Source organism: Thalassophryne amazonica, chromosome 3, assembly GCF_902500255.1.
Source record: "Thalassophryne amazonica chromosome 3, fThaAma1.1, whole genome shotgun sequence".
NCBI classification, from domain to species: Eukaryota; Metazoa; Chordata; class Actinopteri; order Batrachoidiformes; family Batrachoididae; genus Thalassophryne; species Thalassophryne amazonica.
In genome coordinates, this window is record NC_047105.1 from 100,441,524 (window position 1) to 100,465,126 (window position 23,603).

The following is a 23,603-nucleotide window of genomic DNA, read 5'->3' on the forward strand; positions in this document are numbered from 1 at the left end:
GTAAAAAGAATAAAAATGTAGAGCTCAAAAATAAAATGACTAATGTATAAACCATCCTATTTCAGCTAACAACAAGTACAATAGCAGAGGAAAAAGAAAGAGAAAGAAAGAAAAAGAAACCCAGAATAGACACAGAGAATGCAATACAAACACAAGATACTGATTTACACCCCCCCCCCCCCACACACACACACACACACAGAGCGTGACATCATCCATAGGTTTTCAATAGAGAAGAGAAGAGCAGATATGAAGCTGTGGACACCGCCAGGTTGGAAGCGCTGACTCTGTTAGTCATGATGAATCCACACATGGATAAAGAAGTGATGTGTGGATCACTCCATGTGTGACCTGGGTGGTAAGAAAGAAGCCTGAACATGCCCCTATCTGCAAGTCGGAACAAGCAAACAGGTTAACTTTGTTAACCTGTTTCTTAAATCAGATTTTTGGGGACCGCATGGTGGTTCTCATAATGGTTTGCTTTGGGTCCTATCCCACTGGGCTGTGAATGTCAGAGAGTAGCTGGAGATGTGAATTTGTGACCACGCGAACGAGCAGGAAACTGCAGTTGGTTATCTCACTGAACTGGTACTAATGACACATTAGTGCATGTTTCCATATTGTTAGCTGAATATCTGCTGAATATTCCACGGACTCGCTGCAAAGACGTCTGCATACATATTGTGTGAGTGTTGCTTGAATGCCGTGTGTCACTCTCGCAAATGTCGAGCACGTTTCACAGATGCAAGGATCTGCTTATTTGCATGCGAATGCCATGCAGCACTCTCACAGATGTCTAATGTCACTCGCAGCTGAAATGACAATTCTGCGTAGATAGTGTTCAGCTGGTATTATCCTGCAATTATCCAGCTATTATGTGAATAGAGGCTGTGGAAATTGCCCTGACTGTACCCAGTAAGGAACAGCCTTGTAAATAACATAAAATGAACTTACAAATAAAAATAAAAAGAAGAAAATCATAAATAATAATGAGAAAGCCTCGCATGGCTCCACGGAAGGAAAAAAATACTACAGGAAGAAAACTGCAAACAGGGCACTCATCCACTTGTAGAATGATTTTCCGCAGAATGAAAAATGTAATTTGTAACTATCTGCACCATCAAAGAGCTCCTAGCTGCCACCATCATGCACGGATCGTGTGCGATTGCCAGCCACAAAATGACATATGTAATGTCCAGTGGGAAGAGCACCTGGCTGCCACAGTCACGGAATGATCGGTCGCAACGTCCTCCTGTGGATAGATCAGGGCTCTCCCTAAGTAATGGAAGCCTGGTGCAGCTCCAGGTTGTTACATTCTCAGCATCATGATGTCAATTTTCAAGTTTAGGGTGTTCACTCTGTTTTCTCAGATAACTTTAGTTAAATTTATTGAAATTTGTCCATTTGCAGCCACTCGTCTCTATTACTTTGTATGCTCAGAAAGCAGGCATCTCCTGATGATTCAACATGCAAGACTTTCATGTCACTGGTCTGGTTAACTGTCACACAAAGAAACAAAGCTCTGCTATTGGTGGAATATCTGACATCACAGAAAGGGTTAAGATAGGGGTGCCCAACCTTTTGTGAACAGAGATCTACTTTTACAGTTGAGTGTATCGGGATCTACCAAGCCATATGGAATGTCACAGCGTAGCCACAATATATTGTGCACCAATATAATAACACAATTTTAACAATAATAATGCATCATTGTAAATGTGCATGGTGGAAAAGAATAAGCACAAGTAGGTCTAGGACTGGCCTCAAATTGGAAAAATTGTTCCCTACCTCTGTGGGACTTCTGGCCCCAAAAGGAGGAAGTTGGTCTCTCATAGTCCGGACAGTAGGAGCTGAGTGCAGCCGTAAGCAGGCACTCATGCATTCTCTTTCTGCATTAGATTCCAGATTTGGACATTCATGTCAGGTGTTGCTCTAGATTTGAGCTCAGTGTCATTTTTCAGTGTGATGATCCAGGTTGAAGAGTGATGCCACTTTGGATGATATACAGTCCACATCTATATTTTCCCCAAATGGAAAACAGAGAAAACTGACAACAGGCTCTTTGAATGCAGAGTCAGTAAAGCCCCTGTCAAATTCTGACAAGATGCTCTGCACGTGATCATCATAACGTGCACTCTTAAGCTGTTGGTGCATTGCTGCCACCTGCTACATCAGTCTGTTATAGCAGCACTAAATCCTCTCGAGTCCAATGACAGATTTTTTTTTTTTCATTCGATCGTCTGGAACTCAGCCCGCGATCGACCGGTCGATCACAATTGACTGGTTGGGCATGCCAGGTTTAAGAGCACAATTTCTGCAGGGAAAGTTCACAAACACCATCAACTGACTCTCTGTTTGTGTGAATCATGACAAAGTGCAAGCAAGAAACAAAGCCTGCGGAGCGGAGGACTATTTTGTTGGCTTTTTATGCCATCTCAGATGCCACCCACCATCCATGAAACAGAGAACCGCTGGACCCTCCAGGATACTGCGCTCAGGAACCGCAATGGGGAGGGGAGACACTGCAGATGGAAGAAAAAAGCTCATCATGACTAAAGATGAGAAATACGGGAAGAGGATGAAAACAGGGAAAGAAAAAAACCTCTGAAAATGGGCGGGAGTTTGGGGCCACTGTCGGTCCCCAGCAGTGTCTGGGGACAGACCGAAACTTGCAGAAAATCCACGTCCGGGTACTATCAGTGACTTTATTACTAAGATTGTGATTGGCTGAAAGTTTGCTCTTGCAGAAAAAGTAACCAATGACATTGTGCAGTCTGGCTTGCAGTGTCAGCAGCGCCATTATGGTTCCCAGGCATATGAGGAAAGGTTTAACTCGCACGAATGACCCCGGTGCGCTACACCCCCCCGCCCCCCCAAATTTTTCTCAATGGATTTACACCGATCTCAGAAATAGCCCAGAAACCCAGAAAAAGTTGTGGATCCACAGAAAATTCTCATCCCTGTCAAAATGAATTCATTAGTGTGTAAAAAAAAAAAATAGCTAAAAGTATAAAAAAGCACACGTCATACAAATACAAAAATAAAAAGCAAGATCGATACTTGCATGGAAGTTTATTTTATTTATTCATTGTATATTTTATTTATTTTTATTACTTTTATTTATTTATTTTTCATTTGTGGGCAACCAAGAAGAATCTCTCTTTTTCAGATGATGTCTCTTCCCCCTATGAAGTTGCAGGAAAAAGTCCAAGTGCTACAGCTTCTACTTTGTCTGAACAATAATAATAATAAAAAAATTCCAGCAGGGTCATCTTCGATGAGCTTTTCGGACATTTCACCACACGACAAGCCATATTATTCCAGGTGTTTGTGATAAAATGCTCAAAATGACAGACAGCCCTCCACAACAGCTAGTGACTACTGAAGCTATAAGACTCAGTGCACTCTGCTCAGCAGTGTTACTCAAAGTGACCACACCCCTAATTATGCAGAACTTTATGGCTTCAAACATCTTAAAATAAGTTGGGGAAAATTCACTTCTCCCCGTATAGTAATTATGGAGGGGGACGCTATCACTATCGACCAAAAGTGTTTTTGGTACCAGGCTGTAGCATGTTTATGTCTCCTCTTAAATTGAATGGGGACCTGCTTGCTTTTACAGCCAGCCTCAAAAGGCCAGTCAAGGAACTGCAACTTCTTCTTCTTGTGGGCATGCCTCATTTGGGACAATCAAAGCTTACTATGCTTACTAAGCTTGTTATGATGGCCCATTGCTGAAAACAGGGTCATAACTGTTTAAACAGAAATACGTATGCTTACTGCTCCAATGAGTGCACACGTGCGGAGCATTGCCGTGTATTCATACGTAGGCTGGTGTCCACTGTACTCACTCAGTCTCTTTGCAGCCTCCAAGGCTTCAGACGCTGTGTCTGCGACATAGAAGCGCTGGACAGTGACACCACTCTCTTGCATCAGCTTCTTGCTCTGGTATTCTTGCAGATTCAGCCATCTCTTTGGATTTAATGTACACTGGAAGAGTGTAAGAGCAGAAGAACATTCAGTAACAGATGTGTGACAGCTAAGAGAATGCTAGAAAGTTCACACCTCATGTGTTCCTTCACGGTATTTTAAACTCCAATGCAAAGTCTATCCAAGCTTGTGCACTCTACTAAGGAGGTTTCCCATTTACTCTACTTCCATCTTCATTCTTCCCATTTCGCTCTCATTCGCCTGTAATGAAACAGCCAGCTAGGCCTAAGCTGGAGGACTGCACTGGAGCTGTTTGCTCCATCAACAGACACAACCCACCAGCTGTTGTTACTATTAAAAAGAAATGGGCTTTTTAATGTGACGGAAAGAGTTAGATTCACTCTCTAACCATATACACCACCGCATGTATGGATGTCTGCCTTATGTTTATCCACAGGAAAGAGCTTCAGGGAGTCAATACGGCGAGAAAGGCCATTAAGACTATGGCAAAATTATTTCAAGGAAAATTATGCTTCACCATATGAGTGATGGATTTGAATGTTTATTTCATATCCTGGCATGTAGTTACATTTAAACAAATGTGACAATAAACAGAAGCAGTGTTTAGCTCAGTTACGTTTTACTAACCTTGGCTGTTATATTATAACACATCTGCTGAGGCTGGCGATATGCAACAACATTATGGCTGAGTGGATCCTTGTCATTTAATTGGTGCTTTGTGTGTCACGTGACATGGATTATTCATCCCATTTGTGTTGCGTTGCATTTACCATGCAACTTGGTTCCATACCTTTTGCACCACTGCACAAACCCCACAACACGCACACACTAGTGGGGGCAGCATTTAGCTCACCATGACAGAGTTTAGGTGCACTGACATGAGCATGCCTGTGACTCACGCTACAGCACGAACATCGTCGTGATGATCGTGTTTACAGCTGGACGCTGTTCTTTGTTCTACCGGCTGCTACATGCTCTGCGCTGGATGATGCATATATAATTATTATGTGGCGGATTCATCTTTTTTTCTGCAAATTGGCTGTTGAAAATGGCTCCAATCACTTCCTGAATCACAGAGGAGGTTGCAGCAGGAGCTGTACGTGCGCACCTAACTACCTGCAGAAAGCATTTTGAGCCATCAAAAAGGTAATTATTTGTCATGTTTACATTGTCATGGATTAATAAAACAGTTGTGTGTTCTTTCCTTCTTGTGTGCAGCTGTTAAAGTATGTTTATAACAGATTTAACTTCTTGTTATAATCCTTCAGACGAGCTGCGCTCTGATGTGATCCGCTGACGTCACCACTCGCTCTGTTCACTTCTTCTTTACTCCACTTGACGAGCTGCACGTTGTGTTGGAGATTAGATCGCGCCACATAGCACGACACTTGTGCGTGAAAGATTTTTTGAACATTTCAAAATTCTCTGTGCGCAATAGCACACACCGGCGCCCCTCTCACATCCTGTCTGCACCAGTTAAAGATGAGTTTACTTTCCAGCACGACACAGGTCATGCTATTGCGATAAGCAAAGGCATGCTCGTGTCAGTGGACCTTTAGTTTTGCTGACGGATAACAATTTGAACAAGCTAATTGACAGTGCTAATTGTTCTAACACACACACACACACACACACACACACAAATCCACGCCATAAGCCATCTGAAGGAGAGCTGTTAAGTGGATGAAGTTAGGGTGGCCAAATTTCTGACGTGATTTTTCGCTCGAGTGAGGAAGCACACAAAATCAGTGCACAGCATCATGGTTTACGGCATCAGAATTATTTTTGGACTTCTATTTAAAGTTCATGTTGGACTGATATCAAGGCGCCAGTGATGCACACCAAAGTGTAAGTCCCTTTAAGTCTCTTTTCTGTTGTTCAGAAATTAATATAATATCAAATGACAAAGATCTATTTTAGCCATTATATAAAACAAATAATGAATGTTTTTACATTCTTTCAATGGAACAAAAATTTCATTCCAGGAAAGCTGAAACATACCATTCAACTCAGCTTTGCCTCATTGAAAGGTATGTTCAGCTTTCACCTCATGAAATATTCATACCATTGAACTCAAACATTCATTATTTGTATATTATTCAATATCTAATTTTCCAATACAATTTCACATCCATAACTAGATGTGTGTGATTATACGAGGTCTGTTAGAAAAGTATCCGACCTTTTTATTTTTTTCGAAAACTATACGGATTTGAATCATGTGCGCTTGCATCAGACAAGCTTGAACCTTCATGCGCATGCGTGAGTTTTTTCACGCCTGTCGGTTGCGTCATTCGCCTGTGGGCAGGCTTTGAGTGAGCACTGGTCCACCTCCCTCGTCGGATTTTTATTGTTTAGGAATGGCAGAGCGACTGCCGCTTTGTTCCATGAAAATATTTTCAGAAACTCTGCCAGACAGCCAGATGGAAACCATTTGGAAGATTCAGATGGCTTTCGGTGAAGATTCTATCGGTATCACGTGGATTAAGGACCATTAAAACTGGATTAAAAATGGCCCACAGCGGCGGAGGGCGCACTGTGCCCCGAGCGGCCATCGACAGGCTGGAACGAGAAAATCACTTCCAAATTTAAGGCTCTGTTGATGCAGGACGTCGTGTGACTAGCAGAGAAGTTTCAGAAGAGGTTGGGATCAGCACTTTATCGACACATTCCACTGTTAAAGGAGATTTTGTAATGAAAGACGTGCAGACGGATTCGCGCGTTGCGACGCAGCTGCTCATGAAGCGGGACAAACACCACCTCCATGTTGGAAGTCTCACAGGACAAGTTGGAACATGCCCAGCTGTTAAACAATTTCTCGGATACTCACTCGATTGAAAAGCCACTGAAAGCCGTCTGAATCTTACGACTGGTTTCCAACACGGAGGTGTTGTTTGGCTGCGTCGTGACGCACGAATCCGTCCGCATGAATCCGTCCAGCCTTTGGACTGTAAATCATCAGCTGGACCAGTCAACATTGCAGAGCAGAGCTCCGCAGTCACATCTTTCGCTAGCAGCATCACTGCAACACAGGTTAGTGCCTTGCATGACTGAGATAAAAAAAAATCCAAATAAAACAAGGGACAACAAAGACAATAAGTAGACACCTTCAACCTCTCAATCTACCTCAGATTTAGTTGCTAGATATGGATGAATCTCACTAGTAGAGGTGGATTGCGTTCAAAAAGACTGTTGTTCAAAAGATGGCTGTGTGCAAAATATGACAGAAACCTCAACAGTGGGCTTGTTTCAACACCTGTAAACCAACCACAGCAAGTAATATGAAGAAAGGGCTTTTCCCAACATAGAAAAGTGTAAGGCAGCCGCCACAGTCTTGACTGGCATCAACACTGGGCTTTGCCAAAGTAATTTTTCGGGGAACAATATTGCAATGATGCTTGATGATTGGCCACAAATAATTCATAGCCCCCACCCCTCGTTTTTCAGTGACATTTTTGTTGTTTCACAGTATTAACATCATCACAGGTGCAAGCGCATTGTTATCTGATTAGCATATGCATTGGCAGAACATTTCTATTGGATTATGCCGCCAGTTGATGTGGGTTGCAGAAAAGTTACAACACAGAAATGCATTTGTCCTTTCACTCGGTACATTTTCCTCTATGAAACAGTACATGTTCTTGTGCATCAGACAGAGCATCACCTAGTTCAAATTTTTGTCTATTTAAAAAAAAAGGCAAATATACAAAAACGGATGTTGAATCCCTGTAGTGATCTGACACATGGAATTTCTCCAGACATATGTGTGAATCAACAACAAAGTCAAGACACATCTCCTGACATGAATACAGTACTGCTTGGAGGGGCTCTGTTGTTCTACTAATGCTGAAACTGCCTGGGTGGCATGTTGTACATTTGGGTACCTCCAAGCTGATGCATGCACACAATGTTATAACCCTAACTGTGATAAGGTCTAATGATGCAAGAACCGTTTGGTGTGAGCAAAGTGTGCTACCACACAGAACAAGTGCATTCTCGTGATGACGAGGGAGAACATCTATGTCTAAAGTATATTTCATCAGCCACGCTTGATCATGTGAAGAAACAACATACTGCCATCCTTAAAGTCACCCTGTTGTTTATGAGGATGATGGCAGATGAGTTCAGCAATGTCATTTTGTAATTTGTAATTTTTAATGATTTGTTCATGTTATTCCTTGGCTGCTCCCATCTGTTCTGGTTGTCACAGCTGATCATCCATCTCCATCTCTGGTCTGAAATTCCAATTTTATGATCCGCATATTGATCTGGCACAAGTTTGACACCAGATGTCCCTCTCCAGATTTACAAGGAGAAAGACGCTAATGTTCATGTTTTGATGGTGGGAGAAAATAGGAGTATGCAGATTCACTCAACGCCAGAAAGCCAAAATAGTGGACTTGATCCCAGGGTGGCGGTGTTGTGAGGCAGGTTCTGAAGACAGACCGTCAATGCAATGAGTTTATTATTTTTCAGAAATTTTAACAAGGAACAAATCTCTTCTCCTCCATTTGCTGGATAGGAAATAAGCAAGGAACTGTTTAATGACACCAATTAATATTTCTCCTCCTTTGTCCTCTCAAATAAAGTGCATATGGACAACTGTCTGAAACACAAAGAAAAACGTCTGCATGACCAGTCAGGCTTGAATTTGCGCCAATGAAACAAACTGGTTAACTGTGTGTAATACAGTGCCAGAGCGGGAAACAGCACACAGACACAAGAGAGTGAGAGTGAGAAAGAGAGAGGGTGTGCAGAAAGTGGGCACACAGAAGGACAGCATACAGCAAGATCACACAGGGCAAGACATAGAGCGCATGCTCAGAGACATAAGAGAAAACACGCACAACATCACAGTGATCTGCAAATTTTTTCCCCCTTAAGATTCTGACTGACAAAGCTTTAAGAAGCACTTCTGTTCAGGTCAACTTGAACTTGATCCAGAGCCTCCCAAAGTCCGTCCCAGAGGGCAAGGAGGACAGTTTTTTGTGTGGGGTGAGAGGCATCCTCCATGATACAGTGCAGTCGGAAAGTATTCACAGTGCTTCACTTTTCCATAATTTATGTTACAGCCTTACTCCAAAATGGAGTACATTAATTTTTTTCATAAAAATTCTACACATAACACCCCATAACGACAACATAAAAAACTTTTTTTTTCAATGTATTAAAAATAATTTTAAAAAAAGAAATCACATGTACATTATTCACACCTCAGTACTTTGTTGATGCACCTTTGGTAGCAATTACAGCCTCAAGTCTTCTTGAATATGATGCCACAAGCTTGGTGCACCTATCTTTGGGCAGTTTTGCCCATTCCTCTTTGCAGCACCTCTCAAGCTCCATCAGGTTGGATGGGGAGTGTCGGTGTACAGCCATTTTCAGGTCTCTCCAGTGATGTTCAATCAGATTCAGGTCTGGGCACAAATCTCTTTTGTTTTCTTTGAGTTGAGGACCCGGTTGCTATGAGCACAAGATGCTGCGAGGCGACTGAATTCTTTCCTGGAGGCGGACTCATCTCTGTTTTTGATCATGTAGTCTGCATCTATCTCAGCTCCTGGCACTGACAGAGGCCATGCTTGATTTCATGGCAATATGTTCAAAACAGAACTCAGAACATTCATACAAAAACTGGATGCTTCAGAAATTTCCCCAGGAGCCCATTACAAGGAAGCACTGATTACCTCTCTGCGTAAGAAACTCAAGAGAAGCTTCCATTTCAAATGGGTGCCGTCTGATTTGATCGCACAATCCAGTGAACACTTTATTGTGCTTATTGCCTGGAACAAGTCACAGTTTTTATCATGACTGAACTTCTGCTGGTTAGATGGTGTGTGCTCACACATCTGGAGGTGTGATTGGAGTAATGAGCATGACTCTCTGAAGCCCTTCTCTCAACTGCACTAAACCCATAAATGTTTTTGCAATATTTCACTCTGGTGTTAACTAGGAACAAAAGACAGAGAAGCTGCTCCGAACATTTACCCCTTCCTTCTTACATAGTACAATGACAGGGTGAAAAGGGAGGACGGCTGAAAGCACAGCATTTCAAAACCTAAAAATATACTTGCTGTGCAATTTGAGAATACAATGGAACCCAAACTGAAATCTAACCACAGAAGTTGCATGTTATTTTCAAAATTTGAATTTTGTAAGCTGCACAAAAAGTATTTTACAGCAGCTCCTCTTTATGGACATCTGGAATTACTGTGATTTACTGGGACCACACTGTGTCCAATTGACTTTGTTCTGTGCTGTTTCACGTATTGTAAGTGGGATACTTTGTGGTATTTGTGTCGTAATTGCTTTCTTCTGGAGGCTCTACCACGCAGCCCATTTTTGTTTTAAGTGTATCCTTATTGTGCATCTTGAAATAGCCACACCACTTTTCTTTTTTTTTTTAAAGAGTGTCCTTTATTTCAGCTGAAGTTATATGTGTGCTTTTCTCTGCATCCGGAACAATTTGACAAGAAATGTAATTAATCCATAAACATTTAACGGAAAAGCAATGTTTACATTTAAGCCCTGGTCCCACCGAATAATGAGCCAGGTAGCATGTTTTTTGGGTACGAGTCCAGTTATTCAACAATCATGGGAGAATAGCGGCTCTGAGAGGCAGAATATTTTGGCTAATGAGGCTCATCTCTGAGTGTGGCGCTAATTTCAAGAAGTTCCAAATGTTGCAAAAACAGCATGGGGCAGTTTGTGTATGATGTATACGAGTGATGGTCTAGTGGTTAAGGCATTGGGCTTGAGACCAGAAGATCCTCGGTTCAAATCTGAGCCTGACTGGAAAATCACTAAGGTAAGGGCAAGGTCTTTAATCCCTTAGTTGCTCCCGGTGTGTAGTGGGCGCCTTGTATGGCAGCACCTTTACATTGGGGTGAATGTGAGGCAAAAAAAGCACTTTGAACATTTGATGCAGATGGAAAAGCGCTATATAAATGCATTTAACATTTTGTTGTAATGGATCAGATGAGCTGCGCTGTGTGTGCACTGACGCAAATCACTCTAGATGAGTATTTTACGCAGAATGCAAGCACGCAAAAGAGCGATTTTGCAGACAGTAACAAACGAACACAAAGTGAAAAGTTGGATCACCAGTGTCAAAATGACTGTAAAGCCGTGGAAGAAATAAAGAGTGCAGATGCGACTGTTGAGGTACCAGTGGTTTGGTTCTAGGTGGTATGGCTATGGATGGGTTTTGTGTTTGTGGATCTTGTGTTGTGCTCCGGGGTTTTTTTTTTTGGTGGTGGTGGGGGGGGGTTGTGACCCACACAGGTGCGGGTGTATACAGTGGTCCCTCGTTTATCTCAGGAGTTGCATTCTAAAAATAACCCGCGATAAGAGAAATCCACAAAGTAGTCAGCGTTATTTTTTATGATTATTATAGACGTTTTAAGGCTGTAAAACCCCTCACTACACACTTTATACACTTTTCTCAAACAGGCATTAACATTTTCTCACTTTTCTCTCGTGTGTAAACACTCTCAAAGTTCAAACCTTAGTAGAAAAATAAGACCAACCTGTTTTCAGGCCCAAACATTTGTTTGAGAAATAAAAATAGAACGTTTTCCTATAAATAATTATGATGGCTTTTAGAACTAATGAATTTAATTTTAACGATCAACCTACAAGGTTGGACACATAAGAAATAATTAATAGTGACTGACCAGTATTTCACAGTTCCTCTGATCGCGCCTCTTCGTCCTGGTGCCGCTCCGCTAGCATCTTTATCCACTGAGTGACACCTCGGTGCAGGTGTCTTTTTCCGAGTGAAGAACACAGTTATGGGTAGTTGTTGGCGCTTTTTTCTTCTGGGCGAGAAGATTCTTATAAACAGACACGCAGAACACAATGCGCGTGCTCTGCCTTCGCCGTGCCGTGACCGGCCCACTTGATGAAGACGCAGAACACAATGCGCTGTTAAAAAAAAAAAAAAAAAGCATGCAAAATTGGACTAAAAAAATCTGCGAAACTGCGAGGCCGCGAAAGGTGATCCGCGTTATAGCGAGGGACCACTGTCTAATCAAAGCGGCCACCTCATTGTGGTGCCTTTTTTCTGTTTTTGGTAACAGAGAAACCTCTCCACAGTAGTTCTTTTTCCTCCATCATTTTTTCAACCTTGCACTGGGTGCACACGCAGAACTGCTGCATTTAAGGACTCTGGAACTCAGGTGAACTGCACCCTGATGCACTGATGCGCACAGCAGCCAGACTGAGCAGGAGAGACTTTTTTTGGACTGCGTTTAAAAAAAACATGACCACATCTTGAATGGATGCTGTGAACTGAAAACCCACACTTTAAAGAGGCAAGTGTGGGAGGGCTGGAGGTTTGGACCAAACCCATGCCTAAACATGCACCAATGTCGCATTACATGGCGCTACATGGATCATATGTGGCTTGACGTGGATCATACGCGGCGACACGAACCATTCAAGGCTGGACGGGGCTCATTAGAGCCTGATACCTGGCACATGTGAGGAACTTAGAGGCACATAGAGGCTTCTTCATAGCAGGTACTTGTTAGATTCATACGTGGAACATTATTCGAATAATTGCTGGAATTTTCTGATGGCTCTTTATTAGGTGTGACCAGGGCTTTACACTTTGTGTCACAGTGCTAATGTGTCTGATGGCAGCTTGGTAAATAGTGCTGTTGGCAATTCAATCAATGCCATTGAGTTTTAGTATTTTAGATGTTAAAAACAATGAATAAACCCAACATTATGAACAATTCGAATGGCTCTTTTTTGCAGTATAAAGACTGAATGTATAGAGAACTCTTATAAGTGTTACTCCAGAGATCTGAACAGTAAGTTAGATAAAGTAAAAATCAGTGAACAATACAGAATATGGAGATTTGTTATCCAGAAATTGCTTTGCCTTTGCCATAACTGCAATATTAGATAAGTGAGCATAGATGTGCTTAATATGTGGTTTCCAGCTAATTTTGTCATCTGCCATCACTCCAAGGAATTTAGTTTCATGTACTCTTTCTATGTTGACATCCTGGATCTGTGCCTAATTATTAAGCTGAATTTTTGGTCAAATTTAATGACACTTATTCACGTCAAACCACATTTTTATTTTACCAAATTGTGAAGTAATGGTGTCTAAAAGTTTCAGAAAGTTTTCACCAGAACTCAAAATATTTGTATCTTCAGCAAATAAAATTAATTTAAGTATTTGCAACTATTTGTTTATCTGCCAATACCGATATTATTCCGATACCAGAGCTCTGTTTGCTTTAATATTAACCCTCTGGGGTCCGAGGGCATTTTTTGGACAGTTCACTCGCCTGGCATAAATGTTTTATTTTTGCTGTTAACAGCTCTCCCTGCATCCCACAATCAAATTTTATGTCTTTTTTCAGGGCAACCTGTTCTTTCATAATATACGAGGTCTCTTAGATAATAAACTGACCCTTTTATTTTTTTTTTTAACTATATGGATTTGAATGACATGCGATTACACCAATCATGCTTGAACCCTCATGCGCATGCGTGAGTTTTTTCACGCGTGTCGGTGACGTCATTTCCCTGTGGGCAGGCCTTGAGTGAGATGTGGTCCCGCCCTCTCGGCTGAATTCCTTTGTTTCACACGCTGCTCGAGACGGCGCGCGTTGCTTTATCAAAAATTTTTCTGGACCTGTGAGGAATATCCGAGTGGACACTATTCGAGAAATTAAGCTGGTTTTCTGTGAAAAGTTTAACGGCTGATGAGAGATTATGGGGTGTTTCTGTCAGTGTAAGGACTTCCCACGGAGCGGGACGTCCTGCAGCGCTTCCAGGCGCTGTCGTCGGCCTGTTTCGAGCTGAAAACATCCTAATTTAAGGCTTAATTCACCCAGGACATCGTGAGAGAACAGAGAAGATTCAGAAGAGGCCAGCATGAGGAATTTATGCGGACATTCCACTGTTTAAGGACATTTTTTTAATTAAAGACGTACGCGCAAATTCGCCGAGTCGTTTCCGTGACGACTCGGCAAATCTGTGTGCGCCGCGACAGGAAAAACACCTCCGTGTTGAAAACCATTTGTAGAATTCAGGCGGCTTTTAATGGCTTTCAACAAGTGAGTAACTGAGAAATTGTTTAACAGCTTGGGCATGTTCCAACTTGCCCGTTAAGATTTCCAACGGAGGTGTTTTTCCTGCCGCGACCCCCCGCGGTCGGGTCCAGCCCGACATGCGACTCTGCCCGCACGTTCTTTCATTACAAAATGACCGTTAACAATGGAATGTCCGAATAAACTCCTCATGCCGACTTCTTCTGAAAGTTCTCTGTTCTCTGACTTACTGCGTCAACAGAGCCTGAAATGTGGAAGTTTTCAACTTGAAAGGGCGAGACGCTGCCGCCTCGAAGCGCAGATCGCCGTCAGGCGCCATGGACCGTCCTTAAAGCGACACTACCAGACCAAAATCTCTCATCAGCCGTTAAAATTTTTACCGAAAACCAGCTGAATTTATTGAATGGTGTCCACTCAGTTGTGCCTTACAGTTTTGAAAAAATTTTTATCAAACAAAGCAACAGTCTCTGAGCCATTCCTAAACAATGAAAAAAAATCGACGAGCGGGTGGACGACTCCTCACTCAAAGACTGCCCACAGGCGAATGACGTAACCGACAGGCGTGAAAAAACTCTCGCATGCCCACGAGGGTTCAAGCATGTCTGATGTAATCACACGTGATTCAAATCCATATGGTTTTTGAAAAAAATAAGGTCGGATACTTTTCTAATAGACCTCGTATATGCTTTTGTTGTGTTTTATAAGTGTAATAAAGGTTTACAATCACAGATAACAAAGGAAAAAGTAAAGCAGAAAATAATTTTCCACACACATTTATTCAAAACACACAGCAAACTATAATAAACAAATGTTTTGACACTTTATGAAGGTAATTTGAGGTCTTGTGTGAAAGACTGTACAACAAAAAAGTTCAAACAATAAACACAAATGCACATTTTGAACAATATATACAAAATGGTCTATGCGTTTATGCCCCAGTCTGAGGAGCGGCCCTCTCCCTCACCCCACTGATATAGTAAACAGTGCTTTACACCAGAGGGAGAGAGCCACAGAGTAATCCATTCAAATGCAAACTAGTGGAGCAATCCTGATAATTACACACTCTTTATTTGAGCACGTGAGATTGTCATGCGAGGCTCTCCGTCTGCTTTCACTTTCGCTATGCGTAATGGCGCAGGGCGCATTGGAGGAGTTAGGGGGCTATTCAAATGGGCCAACTAGTAAGATATCACTCCTGAAAACAATCTTTGGTTTATCACGTGACGTAATTCTGCCCTACGATTGGATTTTAGAAAACCAATGTGATGGTGAACCAATTCCGATTGGACACTCACATTGTGCACGTCATCACACAGCTTCTATGAGGAGTACAAAGATGGCCGACTGTGGATCGAAAGTCTGCGGAGTTAACTTTTCAGCAAAAAAAGTAAGTTTCTATCTCATATCATTAAAAAGTTATTTATAATTTAGTAAAGCTTGGTCCCAGCCATTGTATGCGACGGCATCGGCCCCAGAGGGTTAATATTATTATTATTACTGTTGTTGATTTTATATGAGGATATCTGGTATCCCCAGTTACAGTGGGGTAAGAAAGTATTTAGTCAGTCCCTGATTGTGCAAGTTCTCCTACTTAGAAAGATGAGAGTGGTCTGTAATTTTCATCATAGGTACACTTCAATTATGAGAGACAAAATGAGAAAAAAAAAAAATCCAGAAAATCACACTGTAGGATTTTTAAAGAATTTATTTGTAAATTGTGGTGGAAAATAAGTATTTGGTCACCCACAAACAAGCAACATTTCTGGCTGTCACAGACCTGTAACTTCTTCTTTAATAAGCTTTTCTGTCCTACACCTGTTACCTGTATTAATGGCACCTGTTGGAACTCGTTATCTGTATAAAAGACACCTGTCCACGGCCTCAAACAGTCAGACTCCAAACTCAACCATGGCCAAGACCAAAGAGCTGTCGAAGGACACCGGGAAGACAATTGTAGATGTGCACCAGGCTGGGAAGAGTAAATCTACAATAGTTAAGCAGGTTGGTGTGAATAAATCAATGAATAAATCAACTGTGGGAGCAATTGAAAGAAAAAGGAAGACATACAAGACCAATGATAATCTCCCTCGATCAGGGGCTCCACGCAAGATCTCATCCTGTTGGGTCAAAATGATCATGAGAACGGTGAACAAAAATCCCAGAACTACACGGAGGGACCTGATGAATGACCTGCAGAGAGCTGGGACCAAAGTAACAAAGGCTACATGTTACGCACAGAGGGACTCAAATCCTGCAGTGCCAGGCATGTCCCCCTGCTTAAGCCGGTACGTGTCCAGGCCCGTCTGAAGTATGCCAGAGAGCATATGGATGATCCAGAAGAGGATTGGGAGAATATCATGTGGTCAGATGAAACCAAAATAGAACTTTTTTAGTAAAAACTCAACTAGTCATGTTTGGAGGAAGAAGAATGCTGAGTTGCATTCCAAGAACACCATATCTACTGTGAAGCATGGGGGTGCAAACATCATGCTTTGGGGCTGTTTTTCTGCAAACGGGACAGGACGACTGATCTGTGTTAAGGGAAGAATGAACGGGGCCATGTATCATGAGATTTTAAGCCAAAACCTCCTTCCATCAGTGAGAGCATTGAAGATGCAACATGGCTGGGTCTGCCAACATGACAATGATCCCAAACACACCGCTTGGGCAATGAAGGAGTGGCTCCATAAAAAGCATTTCAAGGTCCTGGAGTGGCCAAGCCAGTCTCCAGACCTCAACCCCATAGAAAATTTGTGGAGGGAGTTGAAAGTCCATGTTGCCCTTAAAAAGAAGACCTGAAAGTTCAGCTACAATTTGCCAGAAGGTACATCTGAGATACAAGCCTAGATGTGATGTTTTAGTGAAAGAATTAAGTACATTTGGTAAAAAGGTGAATGAACTGCATTTATATAGCACTTTTCCATCTGCATCAAATGCTCAAAGTGCTTTACAAATAATGCCTCACATTCACCCCAATGTTAAGGTGCTGCCATACAAGGCGCTCACTGCACACCGGGAGCAATAGGGGATTAAAGACCTTGCCCAAGGGCCCTTAGTGATTTTCCAGTCAGGCTGGGATTTGAACTGAGGATCTTCTGGTCTCAAGCCCAACGCCTAACCACTAGGCATCACCTGAAAGGCAGAATAGGGTGGGGTTTGCAGTAACATGCTTTGGACAACCATGGCCAAGACTTAGCTGAGTGGGAAGAAAAAAATACTTAAGCTACAAATCCATCACCACGACCATGCTTCACTTATAGTCATGAAGAACAAACAGTGGCTAAAATTATGCGATACTGATACAACTGGACAAAAGGTAGGTTTTCCCCACAGGTGACCAGACTCATAGTTAGGTACAATATGAGAAAGAATCCATGGACATGTTATCAGGATACAGAGAGACACCTCCAAATGGCATCTTCTGGACTGCCCAACATAGAGAAGGCTCCAGGTTAGACATACAGTAGGCTGGGGGTATTTTATATCCCATCTGGCCTGGGCACAGCTTTGAAGCTTTGAATTAGTGTCATCTGGAGATTAATGGCCCAGTCACACGGCACATGACAATTCCTGAACAAAGGGAAAAAGTAAAAAAAGTCACAATTTGTTGAGAAAAGGTGGACGAAAGAGCTTTATCACCGAATAGCCTGCAAAGCAAGAGCACACAAGGGACGAAAGAGAAACTTAACAAAACCAAAGCTAACAATCTCAACGCTTTAAATGAAACGGGCCTGGAGCCACAGCTGAAGCAGTGTGTGTCTGCATCACTGAGTTCCAGGACTCGGCAATGGGATAGAGCTCATAGCACCTGAGTCCTGGAGAAACTGCAAACAGAAGCTGTGGAGATCTGTGCGCACGTCGGTGAACCCACCTGCTCTGGTTCCTCCTCCAGAACAAAAGAGGGATCATCTCCTTCATCATCACAATCCTCATTCTCTGACAACACGCTGTGTGCTCTGTCTGGTCCAATTAAAAAAAAAACCCTGGTGTGCCATGGTCACTGCTGTATCACTGTATTACGTTACTAAGCCATATGTATTGATCTATAACAGTAAACTGTCAAAAGGGGGAATAAGTATAAGTGTAAAGATGAGTGAATATATCAGAGCAGTAAAGTGATCAGTCCGTGTGAACGCCGCGCATTGACTCCCCATGTGCGGTTATTCCACGAGCTGCAGGTGATCCACAACGTGAATTCTGCCTTTCAGAACAGCTATTTATATAATCTTTTGAATTATCCACCTGTTCCTACACTCATACTGTTATATTTAATAAAAAAAAATAATGAGTGCATGCAGCAGCTGCTGCTGCTGCTGATGCTGTGTTTAAGTACCGTCGGAAATTACAAAACTTTTTTGTTGTTTCAAATTCAGCAGTTGCTTGTGGCAAAATAATTAACTGTATCCACACAAAGGATTAATTCTGGCCTATATAACGTGTCTGAGCTCACTGAAGCTGACCCCCACACAGACAAAAAAAGTTTGCCCTGTAATTTCCAACGGCACATGAATGCAGCAGCAGTTTCAGAGCTCACAAACTGGCTTCTGCACTGTGTGAAAAGATTCAGCTGCTCGAACGAAGTCAAACTAAACAATAATGTTACAAAAATTAAACAAACAAAAAACATCAAGAACGACAGCAAAACGAAACATGGATGAATTGAGGTTTCCCTTCATTCAAATTTTTCAACAGCTTAAAAATCCTGCAGAAAAAGAAGCTGCGTGAAGGTTAAACGAATCCAACAAAAGTCAACGAATGTCCAGATTTCTTGTTTCATTAGGGCTTCGTAGCTCTTCGTTAAGTGCTGTGTGACTGGGCCATAAGAAAAGGCTACCTGACTACAAAACTTGACAGTGGCCAACATGATCTGGTCTGTATAGATAGTGAAAAAAATAAATAAATAAATGGATAAACATTCAAATTTGAGGAGATAAATTTGCAAAGCACTGCCAACAAATACTAGTTACAATCCCCTTCAGTTGTATCTTGCCCATAGTTATGGGATCGTTCACTTACAGCCTTATTTAGTGGTCTAAGGTAGTTTATTCGTGAAACTGCTAGGTTCTTGACCATATGAAAGAAAAAAAAGTATTTCTAGAAGTAGACAACCGTATGTGGCGGATGGCAGTATAGCAACAAGGCTGGAAGGCAAGCAGCTGGTCTGCAGTCTCCTGAGACAGTCTCTCTACAGTTATTATCATCAGCAGAACTCTTGAGACAACCTACCAAGCTCTTTTAACAAACTACTGCTCGAGTTCTTCTTCTCCAATCTGAATGCAAACACACACACGCACACACACGAATGAAATATATTATGCGCAATGGTGAAAAGACATAAACAAATGTGTATGATTTGTCACAGGCTCTAGATACTACAATCAAGCATTCACAGGGCACTTCTACAAACAAAAGCACTCTAGATCAGTGATTCTCAACCGGGGTGCCGCGGTGCCGTGATCGATCGTCAGGGGTGCCGTAGGTATTTTTCATATTCGCGATTACCGTGAATTATTTATTTTATCCACAAAGCATAAAACGACTCAGAATCTGATGTCAAACGTGCTGCAGCCTCGCTCTCGTCTTAAGGCGGGACAATAACAAGGAGGCTGACGGCCGATTAAAACAGTGCCGTCTTCTTCAAAAGCCTTCTAAAATGCGGAGCTGTCGGTGTGTGTGTCAGTGCCTGTGTGTGCGCGCGCACGGAGTTAACAGGCTGCAGACTGCGAGGGAGGGGGTGGGTCAGGGAGATTCCTGAATGCAGGCGCGACACGTTCAGCGCGCAGCGAGCACGGAGCAGAGAGAGGATTGTAAACCCGAGTGAACGTTAACAAACCGGAAACATGAAGCTGCCTTTACTTCTCTCTGAACTTTCTCTAAAGGTGTGATTCTGCCGTTACCGTCCTGTTCACACCATGTGAGCGTCGTATGCTGAATTTATGAGATCATGAGATGATGGTCAAATATCTTTAAAAAATGAGAATATATGAATGAACTGGGCCACAAAAAAAAACAATGTTCAGACGCACAGATCACAAAAAGCAGGTGAGAACTCAACTTTAACAGCTGTTATTTTCCAAAGGTATTTATTTGTTCAATCTTGAGCTTAATGCAGTGTTTAAGCACAAAACGTGACTGATGAGGAGAAACAATTTCAGAAATGCAACAGAAACAACCACAAATCAGAAAAAGTTGGGACTGTATGTAAAATGAAGATAAAAATAAAAATGTTGCACCATTCCCAGTTTCTCCACTCACAGAAGCCAAACGTTCTTCCAGAGTTGTGTAATTATACTACAATAGTAGAATATAAAGAAGGGGAAAAAAGAAAAAAAAATAGACAATATATTCGTCAATCGCAATTATTTGTCTGACAATTAATCGTCTCCAGAAATTCCTAATCTGACAGCCCTACTTGAGATCAGAGTGCAAAATGCTTGAGGATTTTCGAAATGCGGTGTTTTCTGTATCGAATTTCTATTGCGATAATTGGGTTTCGCGCAAAACCAGAGGTAATAGCATTATAATATTATTTTGGTTGGTGGTGTGCCACAGGATTTTGTAAATATAAAAAGGGTGCCGCGGCTCAAAAAAGGTTGAAAATCACTGTTCTAGATCACCATCATGAGTTCATGTAAAAGACAAGGTCTGGGACACAGGGGTGAGGGAGGGCCTGTGTAAGGAAATGGATAGAGCAATGTTCACTTCATTAATAAATGCACAAAATGAGATAGAAGCCACAAAGGTGAAGAAAAAGATTTAATTCACTGTGCAACAAAAAAAAAAAAATCACTATGCAGGGGTGGGCAATCATGTGCCATAAAGGGCCGAGACACTGCAGGTTTTCCGTGCAACCAGTCACCTCAGCAGGTGATTTCATTAATGATCAGGTGTCTCAGCAGGTGATTTCATTGACAACCAGGTGTTTATGTTCAGAGGAGAAGCTCATCAGCAACCCACCTGCTGAGGTGAATGGTTGCATGGAAAACCTGCAGTGTCTCGGCCCTCGATGCCCACCCCTGCTATATAGGAACATTATAGAAAATGAAAGTTTTTGCAAGATAAAAATGCAAGTGTTCATATCAGTAGACAGGCTAATGTAGAATGATGAATTGTTTCTTTTAAATAAAATTACAATTTGAAATAACATAATGCTTGAGTTGCAAGAGCTGAAATTTTAATTGAGCTTTAATTTACATACCTAAGCCAGGTTTTTTTTTTTTTATTTGAAGCATTATTCTGGTAGCAGCAACTGTAATCATGAGCGCTTTCACTCACTACAAGATTAATTCCTAATTAACAAAAACTAAATAACTGGAACAAAATAGCCATCACATAACAGGAACAATGTTAAATGAACAGAAGAAGACTGATGTGCAAACACAGGGCCAAAAATACAGCAGTAGCACACAGACTGCTGAGAAATGCCGTCACTGTATACACACTATAACAAGCAAGTCCTTTCAGCTTCTCCCTTTTTCCACTCAGCATCGTCACAGTGCATCCAAATCGGATGTACATGACGATTTGTAACGTAACTCTACATTACACGGAGTGTGGGCAGAGCTCCACTGTGGAAACAAGCACACTAAAAACATGGCTACCAACCTGCCAATCAACACACTATAATACTTTTACAAAAATGAGTTACAAGGCTATAAGAAGTGACAGATATTCAGCAATCACTTATTTTTACCTGTTATAATGACAAATGAGATACGGATTTCAAAGATGAAAAACCCCAACATGAATAAAACTCATGCAATATTAATGTGACATCACCCCAATATTGTCTGCTTTCAGTGTGTACAGTCACAGCGTGAAACCACATTTCAATTTTGATACAAAGCAGGGGTAAAAAAAAAAAAAAGCCTTTGCTAATATTTCAAATCAGGTAGAAAGGAAAAACGATAAGACCACATCGGGGAAGTACTTATTCTGAGAAAGAATTTTGCTTTCAGCAACCTTGTAGCAATTGTCTTTGCATTCAGTGACTAATCACAAAACAGCATTCCCACTCTTTGTGATACCGTAATTTATGAACTATAGAGTGCACCTGAATATTAGCCGCACCTACCAATTTTAAAAAGAAAAAAGAAATTGTACATAAATAAGCTGCACTTGTATATAAGCCCCGTGTCTCCACATTGTAACATGAGATATTTACACAGAAAGATGTTAGACAGAAAAATTTTCTTAACTTTTAATGAAATAGGTATCGTAAATGCTTTTTTCCCCCCCTGAAGTGTTACAGGTAAATATTAACGCGCACATCATCCAGCGGACGCGCACGGTGTCTCTGCTCCACACGGACAACTGAGTAATTTTAACTTTTGCTTTTCTAACTTTCATCGCGTGCTGCCAGGATTGGATGGAGTCTGTGGTAAATGAGACGTTAATGAGGAGCTGTGACTTTTTTGACTTGTTGTGCCAAGACAGAGAACTGGTTTGGAAGGGTGGGGGGAGAAGGCTCCGCTCCGCTAATTGATCTGAGGGCACAAAATGCCGGAGAGGGACTTTTCTTCACTAAAACGAATGGGTAAGATCTTATATTTACACTATGTGTGAATTTACACCACATGAGTAGAACAGCTTTCAGAAATTGAATTGACAGCATCAACTGACGTATTTCGACTTCTGAAAAAGCCTGTAAAAATCCATAAATTAGTCACATCATTGTAAAAGCCGCAGTGTTCAAAGCGTGTGAAAAAAGTATCGGCTTATAGTCCGGAAATTATGGTAATTCTACATGCAGCTACTGGTCATGAAAAATTTGGAGTACAGTGGATATTTTGGGGTACAGCAAAAACATGACATCAATAACGCACCAAAAATTAATACTGTTGTTTTATCTTTTACTTGTAAATGGCAAACATATAATTTGGACATTGGGCCACAGTAGGGTCAAGCTGTTGTGAAATAATTCTTTGAAAGTCAGTCTCATGATCAAAAACAATGTAGTAAAATACTGATTATACCATGATTCTATTAGTCATTTAACATTTTTTTGTTGTTCTTGGCATGCAGAGTTCCAGACAATGGAATAATGGTGCTGTGCCACTATACTGCTATTGCAGCACCGTTATACTGAGTGGCGTCATCTTGTAATGTTTTAGTGCAGGAATTTGATTGCGCGCAAACTCATTTTTGATAGGAAATTTCAATTTAACAATATCTCTATTTTAGAGGTGCCACAAACGACTATTTTGATAGTTGACTAGTCAACGATTATTTTTGCGATTAGTCGACTAGTCGGATCATACGTAAATTGCAACTTATCACATTTTATCCATATTGATACCATTATCGGTTCCGCTCATCAATCCGATTCCTTATTGATACCTCCTGTGAATTTTCTGTGTGCTACAAGTAGGGTTTACAGGTTTTCTATGTCAACAACATTTTATTGACTCTTAAAGTAAATAAATATGAAATTGGTCACTGGATCCTTGATCTCTGGACATAAACTCTATATGGTAGATCCTTGATCTCTGGACATACATAGGAAAAAAAAATCTGTAAGTTTTGTCAAAAGCATTTCCTTTCAGACATTAATGGCATGGATGTCTTTCCATATGTCTGAGC

General features: G+C 41.5%; 1 protein-coding gene across 2 annotated transcripts in view; it reads right to left on the bottom strand.

The window, feature by feature from the left end:
• Positions 1-23,603, bottom strand: part of suclg2 (succinate-CoA ligase GDP-forming subunit beta) — a 395,797-nt gene that overhangs the window by 269,225 nt on the left and 102,969 nt on the right. For both annotated transcript variants that reach the window (XM_034167173.1, XM_034167172.1), the window contains exon 2: positions 3,852-3,990. In XM_034167173.1, the coding sequence (XP_034023064.1) occupies positions 3,852-3,990 (139 nt within the window). The remainder of the gene's footprint in view (positions 1-3,851; positions 3,991-23,603) is intronic.